General features: G+C 51.1%; 1 protein-coding gene across 1 annotated transcript in view; it reads left to right on the top strand.

Moving 5' to 3' along the window:
• The window catches only part of tnfsf10l (TNF superfamily member 10, like), a 35012-nt gene extending 26806 nt beyond the window's left edge, over nt 1-8206 (top strand). Inside the window, exons 3-5 of the mRNA XM_038776022.1 lie at nt 4182-4218; nt 4301-4411; nt 7576-8206. Coding sequence (XP_038631950.1) covers nt 4182-4218; nt 4301-4411; nt 7576-8027 — 600 coding nt within the window. The 3' untranslated portion in view covers nt 8028-8206. The remainder of the gene's footprint in view (nt 1-4181; nt 4219-4300; nt 4412-7575) is intronic.
• The last annotated feature ends 10874 nt before the right edge of the window (nt 8207-19080 follow it).

The raw sequence follows: 19080 nt of genomic DNA, 5'->3' as shown, positions 1-19080 counted from the left end.
GATCATTTGGGAGATTTTCTAGTGAAGGCAGAGGGCATGGCTGAGATGCTGAATGTGTGATAAAAGTGTTTATTTGCACCTGTTTCACCAATAAAGCAGATCCTATCAATGTCAGCATAAATGAGGAGGTAGTAAATAATTACATTTTGTTAGGATAAACATAGATAAAGAGGAGGCACCTAAATTTGCATCACTCACGTATGAAAAGTTGCCTGGTCCAGATGGGATACGTGATAGACTGCTGAGGGGTTGGTTTAGCTCACTGGGCTAAATCGCTGGCTTTTAAAGCAGACCAAGCAGGCCAGCAGCACAGTTCGATTCCTGTACCAGCCTCCCCGGACAGGCGCCGGAATGTGGCGACTAGGGGCTTTTCACAGTAACTTAATTGAAGCCTACTCGTGACAATAAGCGATTTTCATTCATTTATCTGGGTGGAAATTGTGAAGACTCTGGCCAACTTTTTCTAGTCCCCTCTAGTTATGTTTGGTGCCAGAGGATGCAGATGTTAGGTAATTGACGAAAGAAAAATCTACATAGCGATGTATAATCTGAATGGACTGCCTGAGAGGGTGGTGGAGGCAGATTAAATAATGGCTTTCAAAAGGGAATTGGAGACATATTTGAAAGGGAAACATTTTCCGATGTTTCTCCTCAACACTACATCATCCCACGTTTGAGCGGTGTGGGTGACCAGTCCAGTCTGTGTTAAGACAATGGCAGGTATCCAATTCTCACTGGTGGTATAGTTCCTTGGCAATACTTCCTGACCTTTCTGAAAAACACAGCAGATTCCGAACCTTTGCACAAGCCAAACACATACCCGCCTTCTCCTCGATTTCACTACCGAGCCCTGGCCACCTAAAATAGCTACTGGCTATCTCCTTTATCCTTACTATCCCACAATGACCTTCAGGTTTAGGACACGTTTCCTTAACAATGTCAGAATGATGACCCTCATTCCCCAAAGGAGACAGACAACCTGGCTGCTGCTTTGCACCTTTACTCAATGAAAGTTCACAAACGTCACACCAATTCAGGAGATCCATGTCTGAACTGCTCTAAGTCTCCACCGCCTCCCAATGTCTGGCGAACTGTTTTAATCAGAGCACGATGTTGCTTTGTATTCTCTGCTGATAGGCTCAAAAATGAGTCTATCAGAAAATTTAGAGCTACCAAGGCTCTGATTCGTATTCCCATCACAAGAGTCAACTTTTCACATGGGCCTCCCCATTGGCCAAGGCCCCGAGCTGCAGTGCTGCGTGTTTCATTGAAATTCCGCCTCTGCTTTGTATGTCATGCTTGTCTTCTTCTGAATCTGGATCCACATTTATCTGGAGATAAACTTGACTCAGGTCAACTCTACTGAAATTCTGGCCTCCAGCCAACCCAGCTCTGAATACAGTACCAGATTGATAGTGACTTTAAAATTGCCACAAAGACATACCTGTGGTACCCAGGGGAATTGGTAGCCACTGTCACCACTCCATGGGACGGGTCAGGGTTGGCACCCGCTTGGTGCCCATGGGCCCTGGGGTTCACCATGGGATGGAGGAGCAGCTGGTTTAAGCCCCGGATGCCCCTACAGCCCAGCCCAGGTGGTTCCCCATGGTCTGCAACATCGTGTCGCCGCCCTCGGCGATGCTCCTCAGTGACTGGAACATGCTCGGCAGCGCATCGGCAATGCCTGCCTACGACTGGGACAATCTCTGCAGCGCCTCGGCCATTCCCATCCGAGAGCGGAACATATTCTGCAGTACCTCATGAAGGTCGGCCTGGTACTGGATGACATCCCCCAGAGAGGCGGACATTCTGCCGAGACCCTCAACCATGGCCGTCACCGACTACGTGACGCCTTGGACAGCTTCAATAATGGTGCCGTCATCGTGCACCAGGCTGTCCACTGCGATCGTCACCCTAGCAGTGTTGGCCTCAGTGCTGGCGGTGGGATGGGGTGGGGAGGGGGAAGTGGGGGGCATTGCTGTCGACTCATCGTGCTGCCCAATGTAGGTCGTTGGATTTTTACGGCAGTGGAGACCAGTCCTCCTGGTCACACCCCCGGCACTCACAGCCGTTGCCACCTCATGCCAGGCAGCACTGACTGGCCTATAGCTGACCCTCCGGGACCCTGGGGGGGGACAAGACATCCCTCCTCTCCTCCACTGTGTCTAGGAGCCCATGGGGCTTCATTAAGTGGACCAATTAACATTGAATAGCATTGCCGGCCTCGCCTGGGTAAGGGCCGGAAAGCTCGCGGCAGTTCCCACTCGCTACCTCACTTAGAAATCTTTCCAGAGAATCGCGCCCTGGGTCACACAGGTGGAGATAGTTCCAGGTTACATCCTGTTAGCTGATTTTAGTGAGGGTTGCAGTCGGGCATTATAATGGGTTTTAGTATTCCAAGCCAAGGGAAAGTGAAAAGAGAATATCAACTAGGATTCCTATCTGTGGTTTATCCACTGTGAACACAAACAACGGATGAAAGCAGTTGCAGCTGCACTTTGCTATCTCACCGACTTCCTTACTAAATCAACAAAGTAAATATTGTCCAGAATAACAAGACAATTGAAGGCATGAGTGTTTCTGGGAATGGCACATTTTAGCTGAGGGAAGATTGGATAGTGTGGGATTGTTTTCTTTCGAGCAGAGGAGGCTGAAGGGAGATTTAATTGAGGTGTATAAAATAATGAGAAGCCCAGATAGAGTGGATAGGAAGGACCTTGTGGTGGCTCGAGACATACAATAGTTAGTAAAGAGGTTTATTGATGAAAGGTACTAAAGTAACAGGTAAGATCCAGATCGACATAGGCTCACTTAACTATCTGGACGCCGAATTCACCCGGCGGCTGGGACCCAATGGCTGCGCACCTCAGAGACCTCGATAGGCGCCGATTAGTACTGGTCCACACAAATGTGGACCAGCCATTATGGCCCCTCAAGGGTGTAGCGTCTTTCAGGCCATTAGAGACCCCCCGAGTGTTCAAGGTCAGGGCAGGCCAGGCACACTGGAACTGCAAACTTGTCACCTTTGTAGGGGCACCACAGCAGTGCCACCCCGGCAATTCCAAGGTGCCTGGTTAGTACTGCCAGGGTTCCAGGGGTACAGTCAGGATGCCAGTGCCGGGGTGCCCGGTTGCCAGATTGGTGGGCCCAGAGGTGCCTTGCCAATTGGAGGGGGGTTTAGGGGCGTGGGGGTTCCCGGGTCCTTGATAAGGTTGGGGGGTTGGTAAGAAGATCAGGGCAGCCGATCAAAGTGGCGCCCTGATTTGTGAACAGCCTGCTGGCGAGGTCAGCTGGCCAGCAGGAAATCTCTCTGTGTGGCCTCAGAAGAGAGAAACACCCGAAGCCGAAAAAAAGGGCAGTGTCATTAAATAGTGGGGAGATTCTCGGCTCTGCAGCCGGCAAGAATCACCCTGCTAAGTGTGCCCGATCGCGGCCTTATTAATTTAAAACTCTCCAGTGCTTGATTTACCTCCTTATTAACCATGGCCTGGGTTATGTATTCTCAAAGTAAATTAAAGTATTAATTTAATACTCAGCTAGTCCCACTTCCTCTGTACATAAAACTACTTTTTGGACTTAACTGTACTTTTCCCATTCTTTTAGTATGTAGATGCCAATAGAAGAGTTGGGATTCTTTTTATGTTAGCTGCCAGTGTCTTTTCATACTCCTTCATTGCTTCACTGACCTACTCTTACAGGTCCCCTTTGAACCTTCTATATTCAGCCTGGTTCTCAATTGTTTTTTCTACCTGACACCTGTTATAAACACACTATTTCCTCTGCAACTTCATTTCTATTTCTTTTGTCATCCAAGAAGTTCTGAATTTGTTTGTCCTCCCTTCCCTTTTGAGGGAATACACCTTGATTGTGCCTGAACCATCTTTGCTTTGAAGTTATCCCATTGTTCAGCAACCACTTTCCCTGTCTCCAATTGACTCCAATTTACTTGGTTCGATCCATTCTTACCCCATTGAAGCTCTTTGACCCTTTCCATAGTCTGTCCGAACTTTGTGATACAACAATCACTTGTTAAGCTCCTGGTGTTGTTTCTGAGCCTTTGTGGTCTCTCACAAGCCAAAGGATTGAATTGTTGGAAAATACCACTTAAATTGGATGAAATAAAAAATGTTGGTTGGTGAAACCTAAACTCTCAATTTTCTTCCCAATAAAATTACCTTCAGATAGCAGAAAAGACTAACAAGAAGCACATAATACAAGGTAAGCTTGTTCATATTCTAGCACATTGATAAACATCAGCATAACAATTACAGATAACTTACCCAACTGTCTGTCCTCACAGGTGTAATGGACAATATACCTGTTGATGTTTTAAAGTCTGCAGCAGAGTTCAATGACAAACCAGCCCGCAGTTCCTCTGCTCATCTCACTGTACGGCTCACTTCTCCACAAGGTCAGTGCAAGGTTCATTGGACTGGCTGTGCTTTACACACAAAAGGCATTTTTCTACCTTTATAAAGTGCTGGCCAAATACTTACAAAATGTTCGAAAATACCCTGTGCAATGTCATGGTGCTGCAACACATTGGAGTGCTTTAGCCTGGCACTACAGTGATGGGATGTGGATAGATTTCCCCCATACACCATGATACTGAACTCTGGATCTCAGGCTCATTGCTGGAGTGGGAAATGGAAGATAGGCAATCTCTACAGTTGAGGAGCATCTGTAGTCATCGATGTACATCTCAACGTGACCAGTTTCAGAATAATATTGCCAAAGATTGATACTTGTCTTCTCATTCTGCCATCAGAACGTAGAATGCAATGAAGAAAAGGAAGAATTAATCTTTAGTGAGAAGTGGGCTTTTATTCTTACAAATGGGAATACCTCCAGGATCTCCAATATGAGTGAGCCATGCAAGATGCTAGAGACTTTGACAGGACCAGAAGATTCCACTGGCAGCCAATGGCGAGCTGCCTCTGCCATGGAAAAACACATGAGGGGAGTAGGGGGGGGGGGGGGGGGGGGGGGGGGGGAGGTGGCTGGGAAATTCCAACCAATCGCTGTGCAGATGCCTATCATTAAGCAGCTGATCTTGCTCTGAGCTGACACTTCTGCATTCCCGTGTGGTTTTCATGTATCTTCTGAAGACATTCTTTCTGCACTGTTTTCAGATGATTATTATGGATCCAACTAACAGAACACCATCTTCCAATTAAATCACATTCCTCATAGATCAATACTGCCATATTGCTGGCTGTTTGCTGCACCTTATAAAACCACCTCTGGATCTCTTGCTGAGAAAGTATCTGAAACTCTTTGGGCGCGATTCTCCGCACCCCACGCCAGGGGGGAGAATCGCGGGAGGGCCGGGCGAATCACAACACGCCGCCCTGGCACCCCCCTGCGATTCTCCCACACCCCTGAAATGGCGTGTCGCGTTTTTCGACAGGCCGCTCGGAGAATGTCCGCTCGCCGTTTCTCACGCCGACCGGCGATTCATCGGCCCGGATGGGCCGAGCGGCCTGCCAAACCCGACCGGTTCACGCCGGCGCCAACCACACCTGGTCACTGCCGGCATGAACAGCACGCGACCGGTGTTTGTGGGGCCTGTGGGGGGCGGAGGGAGGATCGAGCACCACGGGCATGCTCAGGAGATGTCTGGCCCGTGATCGGTGCCCACCGATCATCGGGCCGGCGTCTCTAAAAGACACACTCTTTTCCCTCCGCTGCCCCGCAAGGTCAAGCCGCCACATCTTGCGGAGCAGCGGAGGGGAAGACGGCAACCGCGCATGCGCGGGTCGGCGCCGGCCAACCTGCGCATGCGCGGTAGTCGTCACTTAGGCGCCGCCGACCGCGTCATTCCTGGCGCGCCGCTTTGACGCAAGCGTCAAGGCCCGGCGCCCGAGATTCACATGCCACCGCTCCTAGCCCCCTGGGGGCAGGGAGAATAGGGGGTGAGGAGCGGCCTCTGACGCCGGAGTGAAACACTCCGGCGTCGGCTGTTTGTCTCCCTTTGGGAGAATTGCGCCCTTAGTTTCACCGGATCCATCAGCTTGGCTTCAGAGTATCTTTCCCTGGGTAATCATTTTCCTTCAATTTTCTTTCAAATTTTCAGGAAAGACCTTCTGGTTTAGTCTGGGCAGGATGATGTTACTCTGTGCTCCGGTTTCAATCTTCAGCTTATGATTTGTGTTTATGGCCTTATTTCCCATCCTCTTCCTGATCTGTCAACAGTCACATCTTGTCATTTCATGCAGTTGTCTGGTTCCTGTGCCTAATTGTGCTCCTAAACTCATTGTCTTGGACCAGAAGATGGTTTATTTTCTTTCTCGTTCCTCCTGTTGCTCTGTCTCTGATAACTCATTTACCATCTTCTTTCTTTGTTCTGTACATCTTTTCCCAATGTTGGGCTTTCCACAAGCTCTGCGGTTTGATCCACACACCGGACATTTCCTTATACCTGTGAACCCATGTGGTCATCCACAGCTTTTATACATATTTCTCTCTGTCTGGTGTGCTCTTTTTTGTTACTGTTTCACTGTATCAGCTCTGCTGCCTTTGTCTTGACTTAATGGAAGGCTAGCATCTTCATCTGTCAATAGACTCACGTGGTTCCTGCCTCAGGCTTCGAAACTCAAATAGGTGGATCAATAATTTGACTTTGGCTGGAGGTGTGTGCCGAATTTCTCCAAACCTTTCTCGGGGCTTTTGTCATCCTCACTTATCTCCCATCTATTAAACGAATTGGACCCTTCCCCGCCAGCCGACAAAAGGATCCTTTCCTCCTCACAAATACCTTTTAGAAAGGCAGTAAATGTCAGTCTGCACTTTTGTTTAAATGTCTCACGTACCTCTATGACATCCACAGCTTCCTAATTCATTATTGGCTGTGCATTGATGGTTGCAGTAGCCGTGGCCATTTTGTATCTGTGCGATTTACTCAGTCTTTTTCCCTCTTGGCCTTTTTATTATACTCCTTGTTCTTCTGAACTTTCAACCCTTGCTCTTTTTAATCCTCAACATGTGCTATCACGCTGCTATTGAAATCAAGGCATCGTCTCCTACTCTCACTTTCTTCCGAGATCAGGCGTTTTCAGACTAGTATGGCCATAGGTCTACTCTCACTTTCTTTCCCAAGATCCCAAAACTGGAGCTCCTTATTCCCTCCGGTCTTTTTCCACACAATCTTCCAGCTTTGAAAATCCAACTTTGATGTCGTCTCATTTACTACATCCTCATTTCTTTTCTTTTTAAACTGCAGTCTACCTTGTTGCCCCGGAGCTATTTCTCTTTTTCCATTTCTCAATTTGGACCTTCTTCATTTAATGGTTTCTAGAAATCTCTGGAAATCTGGATTTGGATGAAATGCTTTTCACCTATGGCATGAATTAAGTCAGCTTTGGAGAAGGCGTGCTGCATTGTGATTACCCAGGCAATTGGTGAATGGTGTTGACTTTTGGCACCGGCATATTTTTATTTGGTTTTGAGCTCCTGTTGTATTCTATTCATTACTGCGACGCTGCTCGTGAACACATACATAAACTATGGTGCGTTTGTATGAAATACTGGAAACATACTCGGAATTGTATCTTCACAATTGTTTTTTTTTAACAGATGTGTCTCACCATTTAGACCAGTCGTGCCGTCACCTTGTTAAATGGGGCATTGGAAAGGGGTTATCCCACATTCAGAACATGACACTCCATCATGGAAAATTGCGAGCCAGTCAAACGGGCAGATACTACATTTATGCTCAGACCTATTTCCGATATCAGCACAAGGCAAGAGATGATTATGATGACGACTCTGCAAACGCGAATGAGCAGCAGCTTGTGCAGTGCATATATAAGATGACAACTACCTATGCATCACCAATCCTCCTCATGAAAGGTGTGGGAACAAAATGTGCGGCAGCGAATGCTGAGTATGGTTTGAATTCCATCTACCAAGGAGGACTTTTTGAACTGAAGGCTGGTGATGAAATATTTGTCACCATTTCTGACATAAAGTTAGTGGATGATAATGTGGCATCTAGCTACTTTGGGTCCTTTAGACTGGATATGTGAAGAGTTTTAATTGTAGAAAAAGGAGCCTGTTCAGAAGAAAATCATTGCATAAACCAATTACCATTAGATCGGTTATACTAGCATGTTTTCTTTTCAAAGCTTTTGCTAAATTAGCAATAAATCTGCAGGAGCTTTGATTTGCTTACTTTGTCAGCTGATTAAAAAGCTGTTAAATGGAATGGACTCACATTGCTGATGTGTACAGTTCGGGAAAGTGTATCCTTTCTAAGCTCCTCCTGGTATACATATTTTGCCCATGTGTTGATAATAGAAGCTAGAACAGCCACTTCCCTATTATGTGACTGTACTATGATTTTTAATGGCACAGATAGGAATAAAAGCGGTCAGAGCTCCTCTCAAAGGCATCTGCTTTTTCTATGGGAATAGGGGACAGCTCCTAGTGGAAATGAGGATAGAGGTATTCCCAAATGAGTGGGGAAAAGGGAAGTTGTCTTCTGGAAGTTGAAAGTAAGTGCGACCACAGGAAGGTTTTGGAGATCAGGGCAAAAATAAGAGGAATGTCTTATCCCCAAGCTAAGACATCCCCAAGAATGTCCTATCCCCAAACCATCCCCAAGATCTTTGGATATGTCAAATTCCAAAACTGCGAAGATGGGAAAGGACAAGCTGTCTCTTCAAAACCTGTCAGATAAATGCTTCAAAAGGAATGAATAAGGGACTCTTTATTTCCAGGGCTCAGCAATTATATTTTCATCTATTCTGTTCAACATGTAAAGAGAAAATTTATAAGCTTGATGCATGCATTATTGAAATAGAACCAAACAAGTGCACTTGAATCAAACTCAATAATATTCGTTGAATGAAGGTAAAAAAAAGTTTGATGCACCACCACTCTTTTCTGCTTGGGTGATGATAGAATCTACCTTTTTAGTATATAACAAGTTTTATTTTAACAAACAATTTTATTGAGGTAGTTTTTCGGCATTGTACACAGTTACAGACATTAACAAAAAGAAAGCAAAAAAGGCAAAAATGTGCAAACATCCATGTACATTCAATACTTCAATCGTACCATACTGCACAAGCCCGCTCCTCTCCCATCGGCACTACCCGCCAATTTATCCCTCCTACTCTACTCTACTATAACCTCCCTCCACCCCTGCTGATGCTCACTCGCCCGCAAAGAAGCCAATAAATGGTTGCCACCTTCGGGCGAACCCCTGTACCGATCCCCCTCAAGGCGAACTTAATTTTTTCCATACCCAGAAAACTCGACATGTCCGCAAGCAACAACTCAGTCTTTGGGTGCTTTGAGTCCCTCCATGCCAATAGTATTCGTCGCCGGGCTATCAGGGAAGCAAAGGCCAAAACATCGGCCTCTTTCTCACCCTGGACTTCCGTGTCCTCCGAAACCCCAAACATTGCCACCCCTGGACCATCGCCACCCTTGTTTTTAGCACCCGGGACATGATCCCCGCAAATCCCTCCCAGTACCCCCGAAGCATCGGACATGCCCAAAACATGTGTACGTAGTTCGCTGGTCCTCCTGCGCACCTAGCGCATTTGTCCTCTACCCCAAAGAATTTGCTCATCTGAGCCACTGTCATGTGGGCACATGTTGCGGTCGAATTTACCCTACTCAGGGCTTCTGCCCACAGCCCGTCCTCCATTTCCCCGCCTAGCTCCACCTCCCATTTGAGTTCAGTTCCTCCGTCTGGGACCCTTCCCCCCTCATGAGCACCTTATAAATATCAGAAACTCTACCCTCCCCTCCTTCCCCCCTAGAGACTATTCTGTCTTGGATCCCCATTGACAGGAGGCGTGGGAAGGATGGGACCTGTCTACGGACAAAGTCCCGCAACTGTAGGTACCTGAAATCCTTTCCCCTTACCAGACCAAATTTCTCCTCCAAGCTCCTCAAACTCACAAAGCTCCCCTCCAGGAACATATCACCCACCCTCCCCACCCCCACCCGCCGCCATGCTCGTACTCCATACTCCGGGGGGAAAACCAATGGTTGTCGCAGATTGGCGCCCAAACAGACGCCCCCACCCCCTGCCTCCTCCACTGGCCCCATATCCGCAGGATCACCACCAGCCGTGACCAGGGCTGCCAAGCTGGTGCCCCTGCACAAAGCCACCTCCACCCGCTCCCAGATAGACCACGTACCCACCATCCACTTCCTTATCATAGCGATGTTAGATGCCCAGTAATAGTTAATCAGACTCGGCAACGTCAGCCCTCCCTCGCTGCGGCTCCTCTCAATCATTGCCTTCTTCATCCGCGGAGATTTTCCCGCCCAGATAAAGCTCATCATCATCCTGTTAACCCTTTCGAAGAAGGACTGCGGGATAAAGATCGGGAGGCACTGAAAAATGAACAGGAATCTGGGGAGGATTGTCATCTTTACAGTCTGCACCCTCCCTGCCAGCGACAGCGGGAGTGCATCCCATCTCCGAAACTCTCCCTTCATTTGTTCCACCACCCTGGCCAGATTTAACTTGTGCAGTCTGCCCCAGTCTCGTGCCACCTGGATCCCCAAGTACCGGACATTTTCCTCAATCAGCCGAAACGATAGCCCTCTCAATCTGTACTCCTGGCCCCTTGCCTGCACTACAAATATTTCACTCTTGACCGTATTTAATTTGTATCCTGAGAACTGGCCGAACTTCCTCAATGTTTCCAGTATACTTTCCATGCCGGCCAATGGGTCCGACACGTACAGGAGCAGGTCGTCCGCATAGAGAGAGACCCTATCTTCCACCCCGCCCCTAACCATCCCCTTCCATCCCTTTGCGGATCTCAGCGCAATTGCCAGCAGCTCTCTGGCCAGTGCAAACAGCAGCGGGGAGAGCGGACAGCCCTGTCTGGTCCCGTGGTATAGTCTAAAATACTCTGACATTTCTCTATTTGTCCTGACGTTGGCCTTTGGGGCCTGATACAATGAATGAAATGAAAATCGCTTATTGTCACGAGTAGGCTTCAATGAAGTTACTGTGAAAAGCCCCTAGTCGCCACATTCCGGCGCCTGTCCGGGGAGGCTGGTACGGGAATCGAACCATGCTGCTGGCCTGCTTGGTCTGCTTTAAAAGCCAGCGATTTAGCTGAGTGAGCTAAAATAGCTTGATCCAATTCACCAGTCCCTCCCCGAACCCAAACCGTCCGAGCACTTCCCATAGATAGCCCCACTCCACCCAGTCGAAGGCCTTTTCGGCATCCGTCGCCACCACTACCTCCACCTCCTTGCCCGTCGGGGGCATCATTATCACATTGAGTAATCTTCTCAAGTTGGCCGACAGCTGCCTGCCTTTCACGAACCCAGTTTGGTCCTCCCCAATCACCTCCGGTACATAATCCTCAATTTTAATCGCCAGGACCTTTGCCAGGAGCTTGGCATCTACATTGATCAGGGAGATTGGCCTGTATGACCCGCACGTTTCCGGGTCCTTGTCCCGCTTCAATATCAGCGAGATGGTGGCTTGCGGCATCGTCAGCGGCAGGGTCCCTCTGTCCCTTGCCTCATTAAAAACCCTCGCCAAGACCGGACCCACTAACTCAGAGAACTTCTTATAAAACTCTACTGGGTATCCATCCGGCCCCGGGGCTTTCCCCGACTGTATGGCCTTTAGGCCCCCCAATACCTCCTCCACTCTAATCGAAGCCCCCAGCTCATCCACTCGCCCCCCCCCCCCCCCCACCTACTGTTGGGAATGTTAACCCGTCCAGAAACCTTTTCATCTCCTCCAGTTCTTCCGGGGGCTCCGAAGTAGACAGCTTGCCATAGAAGTCCCGGAATACCTTTTCAATCCTGCCGGGTCCTCCACTCTAGGCCCCTCCCCATCCATCACTCTACTTATTTCCCTGGACGCCTCCCTCTTCCTGAGTTGCTGCGCTAACCATCTACTGGCCTTTTCCCCATGCTCGTACACCACACTCCTCGCCTTCCTAAGCTGTTCCACGGCCCTACTCGTGGATAGCGCCCCCTGTTCCGCCTGTAGTCTTTGCCTCTCCCTGAGTAGATCCTCCCCCAGGGACTCTGCGTGTTCCTCATCTATCCGACACATTTCCCTAACCAATCTGTCCATCTCTGCCCTGTCCGCCTTGGCCCTGTGGGCCCCAATTGAGATCAACTCTCCCCGCACTACTGCCTTCAGCGCCTCCCACAGGGTCGCCGCTGAGACCTCCCTCTTATCATTCACCTGCAAGTAGTTTTGCATACACCTCCGAAGCCTCTCACTGATCCCCTCCTCCGACAGCAGTCCCACGTCTAGCCTCCGTTGTGGGCGTTGGTGATTCACCCCCTCCGATCTGCAGGTCTACCCAGTGCGGGGCATGGTCCGAAATAGTGATTGCCGAGTATTCCGTGTTCTTTACCTCCCCTATACAGTCCCTGCTTAGGACAAAGAAGTCCATCCTGTAATATACTTTATGGACGTGCGAGTAAAACGAGTAGCCCCTTCCTGTCGGCTGTCTAGCTCTCCAGGGGTCCACTGCCCTCATTTGCTCCATAAACCCTTTCAGCTCCCTTGCCATTGCTGAGAGTCTACCCGTTCTGGGACACGACCGATCCAGCCCCGGGTCAAGGACCATGTTAAAGTCCCCTCCCATTATTAGCCTACGAGAGTCCAGGTCCGGGATCTTCCCCAGCACTCTTTTAATAAAGTCCACGTTGTCCCAGTTCGGAGCATATATATTCACCAGCACCACTCTTCTCCCCTCCAGTCTGCCCCGTACCATCAGGTATCTGCCCCCCCGTCTGCGGCTATGCCCTCCACCTCAAATTGCACCCGCTTGTTGATCATGATTGCCACCCCCGGACTTCGAGTCCAAGTCCGAGTGGAAGACCTGGCTAATCCAGCCCTTCCTTAGCCTGGTCTGGTCTGACACTTTCAGATGTGTCTCCTGCAACATAATTACGTCCACCCTCAGGGCCCGCAAGTGCGCGAACACCCGCGCCCTCTTAACCGGCCCATTCAGTCCCCTGACATTCCAGGTGATCAGCCTGGTTGCCCCCCCCCCCCCCCCCAACGCCGGTCAGCCATAGCCTTTCTCGTGCCGTTCTTGGCCCGCCTCTTGGCTGTCTCCACCCTAGGCCTCCTTTCCATTGCCTGCTTCATATCCCTCCCACATCAGCAGACCAACCCCCCCCCCCCCCCCCCCCCCCCCCACTTCCCCCCTAGCAACATCCCCAAGTAACCCCACCCCGCCTCCCTTGACTAGCCAATCTGCAAGCCCGGTGACTCATCACTCCGGCGCCCTCCTGTCTCATTCCCATTGTTTCCCCGTCCTCATCCCCACTCCCCGCGCTCCATCCCCCTCTCCAACCCCCTGGAACAGGAAGGCATGAACATCAATACAACAAAAACCCCCAACCCACGTCTTTAGCCCCCCTCGCTGACCGGCCACCCTTGGTTACCATACCGGCTCCAGTGCACTCAGCGAGCCCCACAAAAAGTAAAAATCCACACGAAAAGGAAAAAACAGAAAAAAGAGGAATACAAAAAAAAACCAGTAACCAAAAACAAAGGGAAGAGTCCCAACTGTCCCGCATGGCACCTTTAACCCAGCAAACCGTTGAACAGCGGTCCAGGCACATTCCGCGTCCCTTCATACGATAGTTCTCGGGTCCTAATTCGCGCCCGTGGGACCTCTTTTCGGGACCAGCCCCTGATCCCTCGCAAAGTCCATCGCTTCTTCGGGCTCGGAGAAGTAGTGGTATTGGCCCTGATGCGTGACCCAAAGACGGGCCGGGAACAGCAGACCAAACTTCACCTGCTTCTTGAACAGCACCCCCTTGACTTGTGTAAAGGCTGCTCGCCGCCGAGCCACCTCCTGGCTTAGGTCCTGGTATATACGGAGAACACTGTTGTTCCACGTGCTGCTTCTGGTGCTCTTCGCCCACCGCAGCACCCGCTCCTTGTCCACGAACCCGTGGAACCTGATCACCATCAGACCCCCCCCCCCCCGCCCTCCCCGGCCGCCCCTGCCTCGCCTGCACTCTGTATGCCCCCTCCAGCTCCAGCGGTCGCGGAAAGGCTTCAGCCCCCAACAGCTGCATCAACAGGTCTGCTACAAATGCTGCGGCATCAGCTCCCTCAGCCCCCTCCGGGAGGCCGACCATCCTCAGATTGTTCCTGCGGGCTCTATTCTCCAGCTCCTCCACTCTGTCCAGCAGTCTTCTTTGCTGCTCCTTCAGCCCGTCGATTTCTAACGCCGCAATCGTCTGCGCAACCGCCTGCTCCTCCACCGCCTCTCCCAGCTCCTTAACGTTTACATCCTGAGCATCCAGCCTCTGATTCAGCTGATCCACTGCCTTCTGAAGTGGGATCAAGTTGTCCCGCTTCAGCGACTCAAAACTGCTCTTCATCACTTGCAGCATGTTATCCAGCGCCTGCTGGATTGCTGAGTCCGAGGTCCGTGTGTCCGCCATCTTAGGTTCCAGGTCAGCTTCCCCTGCTCCTTCCCTTTGTCCCTTTCTCTCTCTCTTCCTCTGCTTCCTGGACTCCCGCGGTTCCATGCAGTGCAGCCCGCTCCCCCGCCTTTTTGCTGCTCCGCAGTCCCGCTATCGCGGGGAATCAGCCCCCAAAGCTCCGCCGGAGTGAGAGCCCGCCGAATGCGCGGCTCACTCGATCATCGCCGCCACCGGAAGTCAGTATATAACAAGTTTAAAGGAATAAATGACCCAAGGTTTAAAATGTCTTCTTAAAATGGTTTGTTAAAAACCCACATTTCAAGCATGACAGTAAACAATTGGTGAATCCCATGAGAAACACCAAGATAATGAGGCCAGATAGAGCAAGGACATATTTTGTTAATTTACGTTTCTGGGCTATATTCCCAGAAACAGTTTTCATGACAACGGATAAGGCTTCATGAGAAAGATGTATTTCAATCACCCATATTAAAATGTGATGGAAAGACATCTCAATCGAATCGAATTAGCTGTAATTACTTTAACCCAATCACAGCCAGAAAGGGGAAAGACAATGGTGATAACAATAACATTAAAATGTAAGTGCCGGTTTTGAACAATTCATTCTGGAATCATCTTACTTAATTTCTTTTTTTTTTTTTTAAATAATTTTTATTGGAATTTTTTACAGAAAATATAAAATATAACGACAAACAATGAAATGCAACAAAATAGCCCATAATAACTGTAACACCCCCAGACCGTATCAACGCATGTATCACATCCCCCCCACCCCCCCAACCCCAATGAACAACAAGAGAACTTAAAAATAAATTAAAATTCAATAAACAAACATAGTCATCGTCTTCCCCCCCCCTCTTCCCCCCTTTTCCCTCCCCCTTCCCCCCCCCCCTCCCCCCCGGATTGCTGCTGCTACTGTCCCAGTACCCTATCGTTGAGCCAGAAAGTCGAGGAAAGGTTGCCACCGCCTAAAGAACCCTTGTACCGATCCCCTCAGGGTGAATTTGACCTTCTCTAGCTTAATAAAACCCGCCATGTCATTGATCCAGGTCTCCACGCTTGGGGGCCTCGCATCCTTCCATTGTAGCAAGATCCTTCGTTGGGCTACTAGGGACGCAAAGGCCAGCACACCGGCCTCTTTCGCCTCCTGCACTCCCGGCTCCACCCCAACCCCAAAAATCGCGAGTCCCCATCCTGGCTTGACCCTGGATCCCACCATCCTTGACACCGTCCTGGCCACCCCCTTCCAGAACACCTCCAGTGCCGGGCATGCCCAGAACATATGGGCATGGTTCGCTGGACTCCCCGAGCACCTGACACACCTGTCTTCATCCCCAAAGAACCTACTCATCCTCGTCCAAGTCATGTGGGCCCGGTGCAGCATCTTGAATTGGATAAGGCTAAGCCGCGCACACGAGGAGGAAGAATTAACCCTCTCCAGGGCATCAGCCCATGTCCCATCTTCGATCTGTTCCCCCAGATCTCCCTCCCACTTAGTTTTCAGCTCCTCTACTGACGCCTCCTCCACCTCCTGCATAACCTTGTAGCTATCAGATATCTTCCCCTCTCCGACCCAGACCCCCGAAAGCACCCTGTCACTCACCCCCCTCGCGGGAAGCGAAGGGAATCCCTCCACCTGTCATCTAGCAAATGCCTTTACCTGCAGATACCTGAACATGTTCCCGGGGGGAGCCCAAATTTCTCCTCCAACTCCCCCAGGCTCGCAAACCTCCCATCAATAAACAGGTCCCTCAGCTGTCTGATGCCCGCTCTGTACCAACCCTGAAATCCCCCATCAATGTTCCCCGGGACGAACCTATGGTTCCCCCTTAACGGAGCCTCCATCAAGCCCCCCACTTCTCCCCTATGTCGCCTCCACTGCCCCCAAATCTTGTAGGTAGCCGCCACCACCGGACTCGTGGTATACCTCGTAGGAGGGAGCGGCCACGGCGCCGTTACCAGGGCCCCCAGGCTTGTATCTCCACAGGACGCCCTCTCCATCCGTTTCCATGCTGCCCCCTCCCCCTCCATCACCCACTTGCGCACCATCGACACATTGGCCGCCCAGTAGTACCCCGACAGATTGGGTAACGCCAGCCTCCCCCCCCCCCCCCCCCCCCATCTCTACCCCGCTCCAAGAAGACCCTCTTCACCCTTGGGGTCCCATGCGCCCAAACAAAGCTCATGATGCTGCTGCTCACCCTTCTAAAAAAGGCCCTAGGGATAAAGATGGGCAAACACTGGAAGATGAACAAGAACCTCGGGAGAACCGTCATTTTGACGGACTGCACTCTACCCGCCAGCGATAGCGGCACCATGTCCCACCCTTTAAATTCCTCCTCCATCTGCTCCACCAGCCTGGTAAAATTAAGCTTATGGAGAGTCCCCCAACTCCTGGCCACCTGCACCCCCAGGTATCTGAAACTCTTCACTGCCCTCTTAAACGGGAGCCTCCCAATTCCCTCCTCCTGATCTCCCGGGTGTACTACAAATACCTCGCTCTTGCCTAAATTTAACTTATAGCCCGAGAAGCCCCCAAATTCCGCTAACAGCTCCATCATCCCCGGCATTCCCCCTTCTGGGTCCGCCACATACAACAGCAGGTCGTCCGCATACAGCGATACCCAATGTTCCTCCCCACCCCGCACCAGACCCCTCCATCTCCCTGACTCCCTCAACGCCATAGCCAAAGGTTCAATCGCCAGTGTAAAGAGCAAGTGGGACAGGGGGCACCCCAGCCTGGTCCCACGGTAGAGCCTAAAGTACTCCGATCTCCTTCCATTGGTAACTACACTCGCCATCGGAGCCGTGTAGAGCAGCTTCACCCATTTGATGAATCCCTCCCCAAATCCGAACCGCTCCAGCACCTCCCACAGGTACCCCCACTCAACTCTATCAAACGCTTTCTCTGCATCCAGCGCCACCACTATCTCTGCCTCCCCCTCTACTGCCAGCATCATGATAACATTCAGCAGTCTCCGCACATTCGTGTTGAGCTGCCGTCCCTTGACAAATCCTGTCTGATCTTCGTGTATCACTCCTGGCACACAATCCTCTATCCTGGTGGCCAGGATCTTCGCCAGCAACTTGGCGTCAACATTGAGGAGTGAGATAGGCCTGTATGATCCACACTGCAAGGGGTCCTTATCCCGCTTCAGGATCAGAGAGATCAGTGCCCGCGACATCATCGGGGGCAAAGCCCCCCCCCCTCCTATGCCTCATTGAAGGCTCGCACCAACAGGGGGCCCACCAGATCCGCATACTTTTTATAAAATTCCACCGGGAACCCGTCCGGCCCCAGGGCCTTACCTGACTGCATTTGTCCAATCCCCCTGACTAGCTCCTCCAACTCTATCGGCGCCCCCAGCCCCTCTACCAGCTCCTCTTGAACCCTTGGGAAACATAGCCTGTTCATGAAGCTCTCCATCCCCCCCTCTCCCCATCGGAGGTTCCGACCGGTACAGTTCCTCGTAGAAGTCCCTAAAGACCCCATTTACTTCTGTCCCTTTCTGCACTACATTCCCACCCTTATCCGTCACTCCACCAATTTCCCTAGCCGCATCTCGCCTACGGAGCTGATGCGCCAACATCCTGCTCGCCTTCTCGTCATATACCGCGCCCTGCGCCCTCCTCCACTGTGTCTCCGCCTTTCTGGTGGTCAACAAGTCAAATTTGGCTTGCAAACTACGCCGTTCCCCCAGCAACCCCTCCTCCGGTGCCTCCGCGTATCTCCTGTCCACATCCAGGAGCTACCCCACCAGTCTCTCCCTCTCCTTCCTCTCCCTCCTTTCCCTATGGGCCCGGATGGAGATCAGCTCCCCCGGATCACTGCTTTCAGAGCCTCCCAGACCATCCCCACCCGGACCTCCCCCGTGTCACTGGTATCAAGATACCCCTCAATACTTCCCCGGACCCTCCTACATACCTCCTCATCAGCCAGCATCCCCACCTCCAGGCACCAGAGCGGGCGCTGGTCCCGCGCCTCCCCCATCTCCAGATCAACCCAGTGCGGAGCATGGTCTGAAATCGCTATGGCCGAATACTCGGCATCCTGCACCCTCGGGATCAATCCCCTGCTCAGGACGAAAAAATCTATTCGGCAATAAACCCTATGGACATGAGAGAAAAAGGAATACTCCCGCGCTCTCGGTCTCCCAAACCTCCAGGGATCCACCCCTCCCATCTGGTCCATGAATCCCCTCAGCACTTTGGCCGCCGCCGGTCTCCTACCTGTCCTTGAACTGGACCGGTCCAGTGGGGGATCCAGCACTGTGTTAAAGTCTCCCCCCCACGATCAGGCCCCCCGCGTCCAGGTCCGGAATGCAGCCCAACAAGCGCCTCATGAAGCCAGCATCATCCCAATTCGGGGCATATACATTAACTAGCACCACCTTCTCTCCCTGCAGCCTACCCTTCACCATAATATATCTGCCCTCCTTGTCCGACACCACCTCAGCCGCCTCGAACACCACCCTCTTCCCCACCAGAATCGCCACCCCCCGGTTCTTCGCGTCCAATCCTGAGTGAAAAGCCTGCCCCACCCACCCCTTCCTCAGATGAACCTGGTCTGCCACCTTCAAGTGGGTCTCCTGGAGCATAGCCACGTTCGCCTTCAAACCCTTCAGATGAGAAAATACCCTAGTTCTCTTAACCGGCCCA

The sequence above is a fragment of the Scyliorhinus canicula genome, chromosome 17 (genome assembly GCF_902713615.1).
Source record: "Scyliorhinus canicula chromosome 17, sScyCan1.1, whole genome shotgun sequence".
Lineage (NCBI taxonomy): Eukaryota > Metazoa > Chordata > Chondrichthyes > Carcharhiniformes > Scyliorhinidae > Scyliorhinus > Scyliorhinus canicula.
The sequence above is the reverse complement of the archived record's forward strand: the minus strand, read 5'-3'. Positions and strand labels throughout refer to the sequence as shown.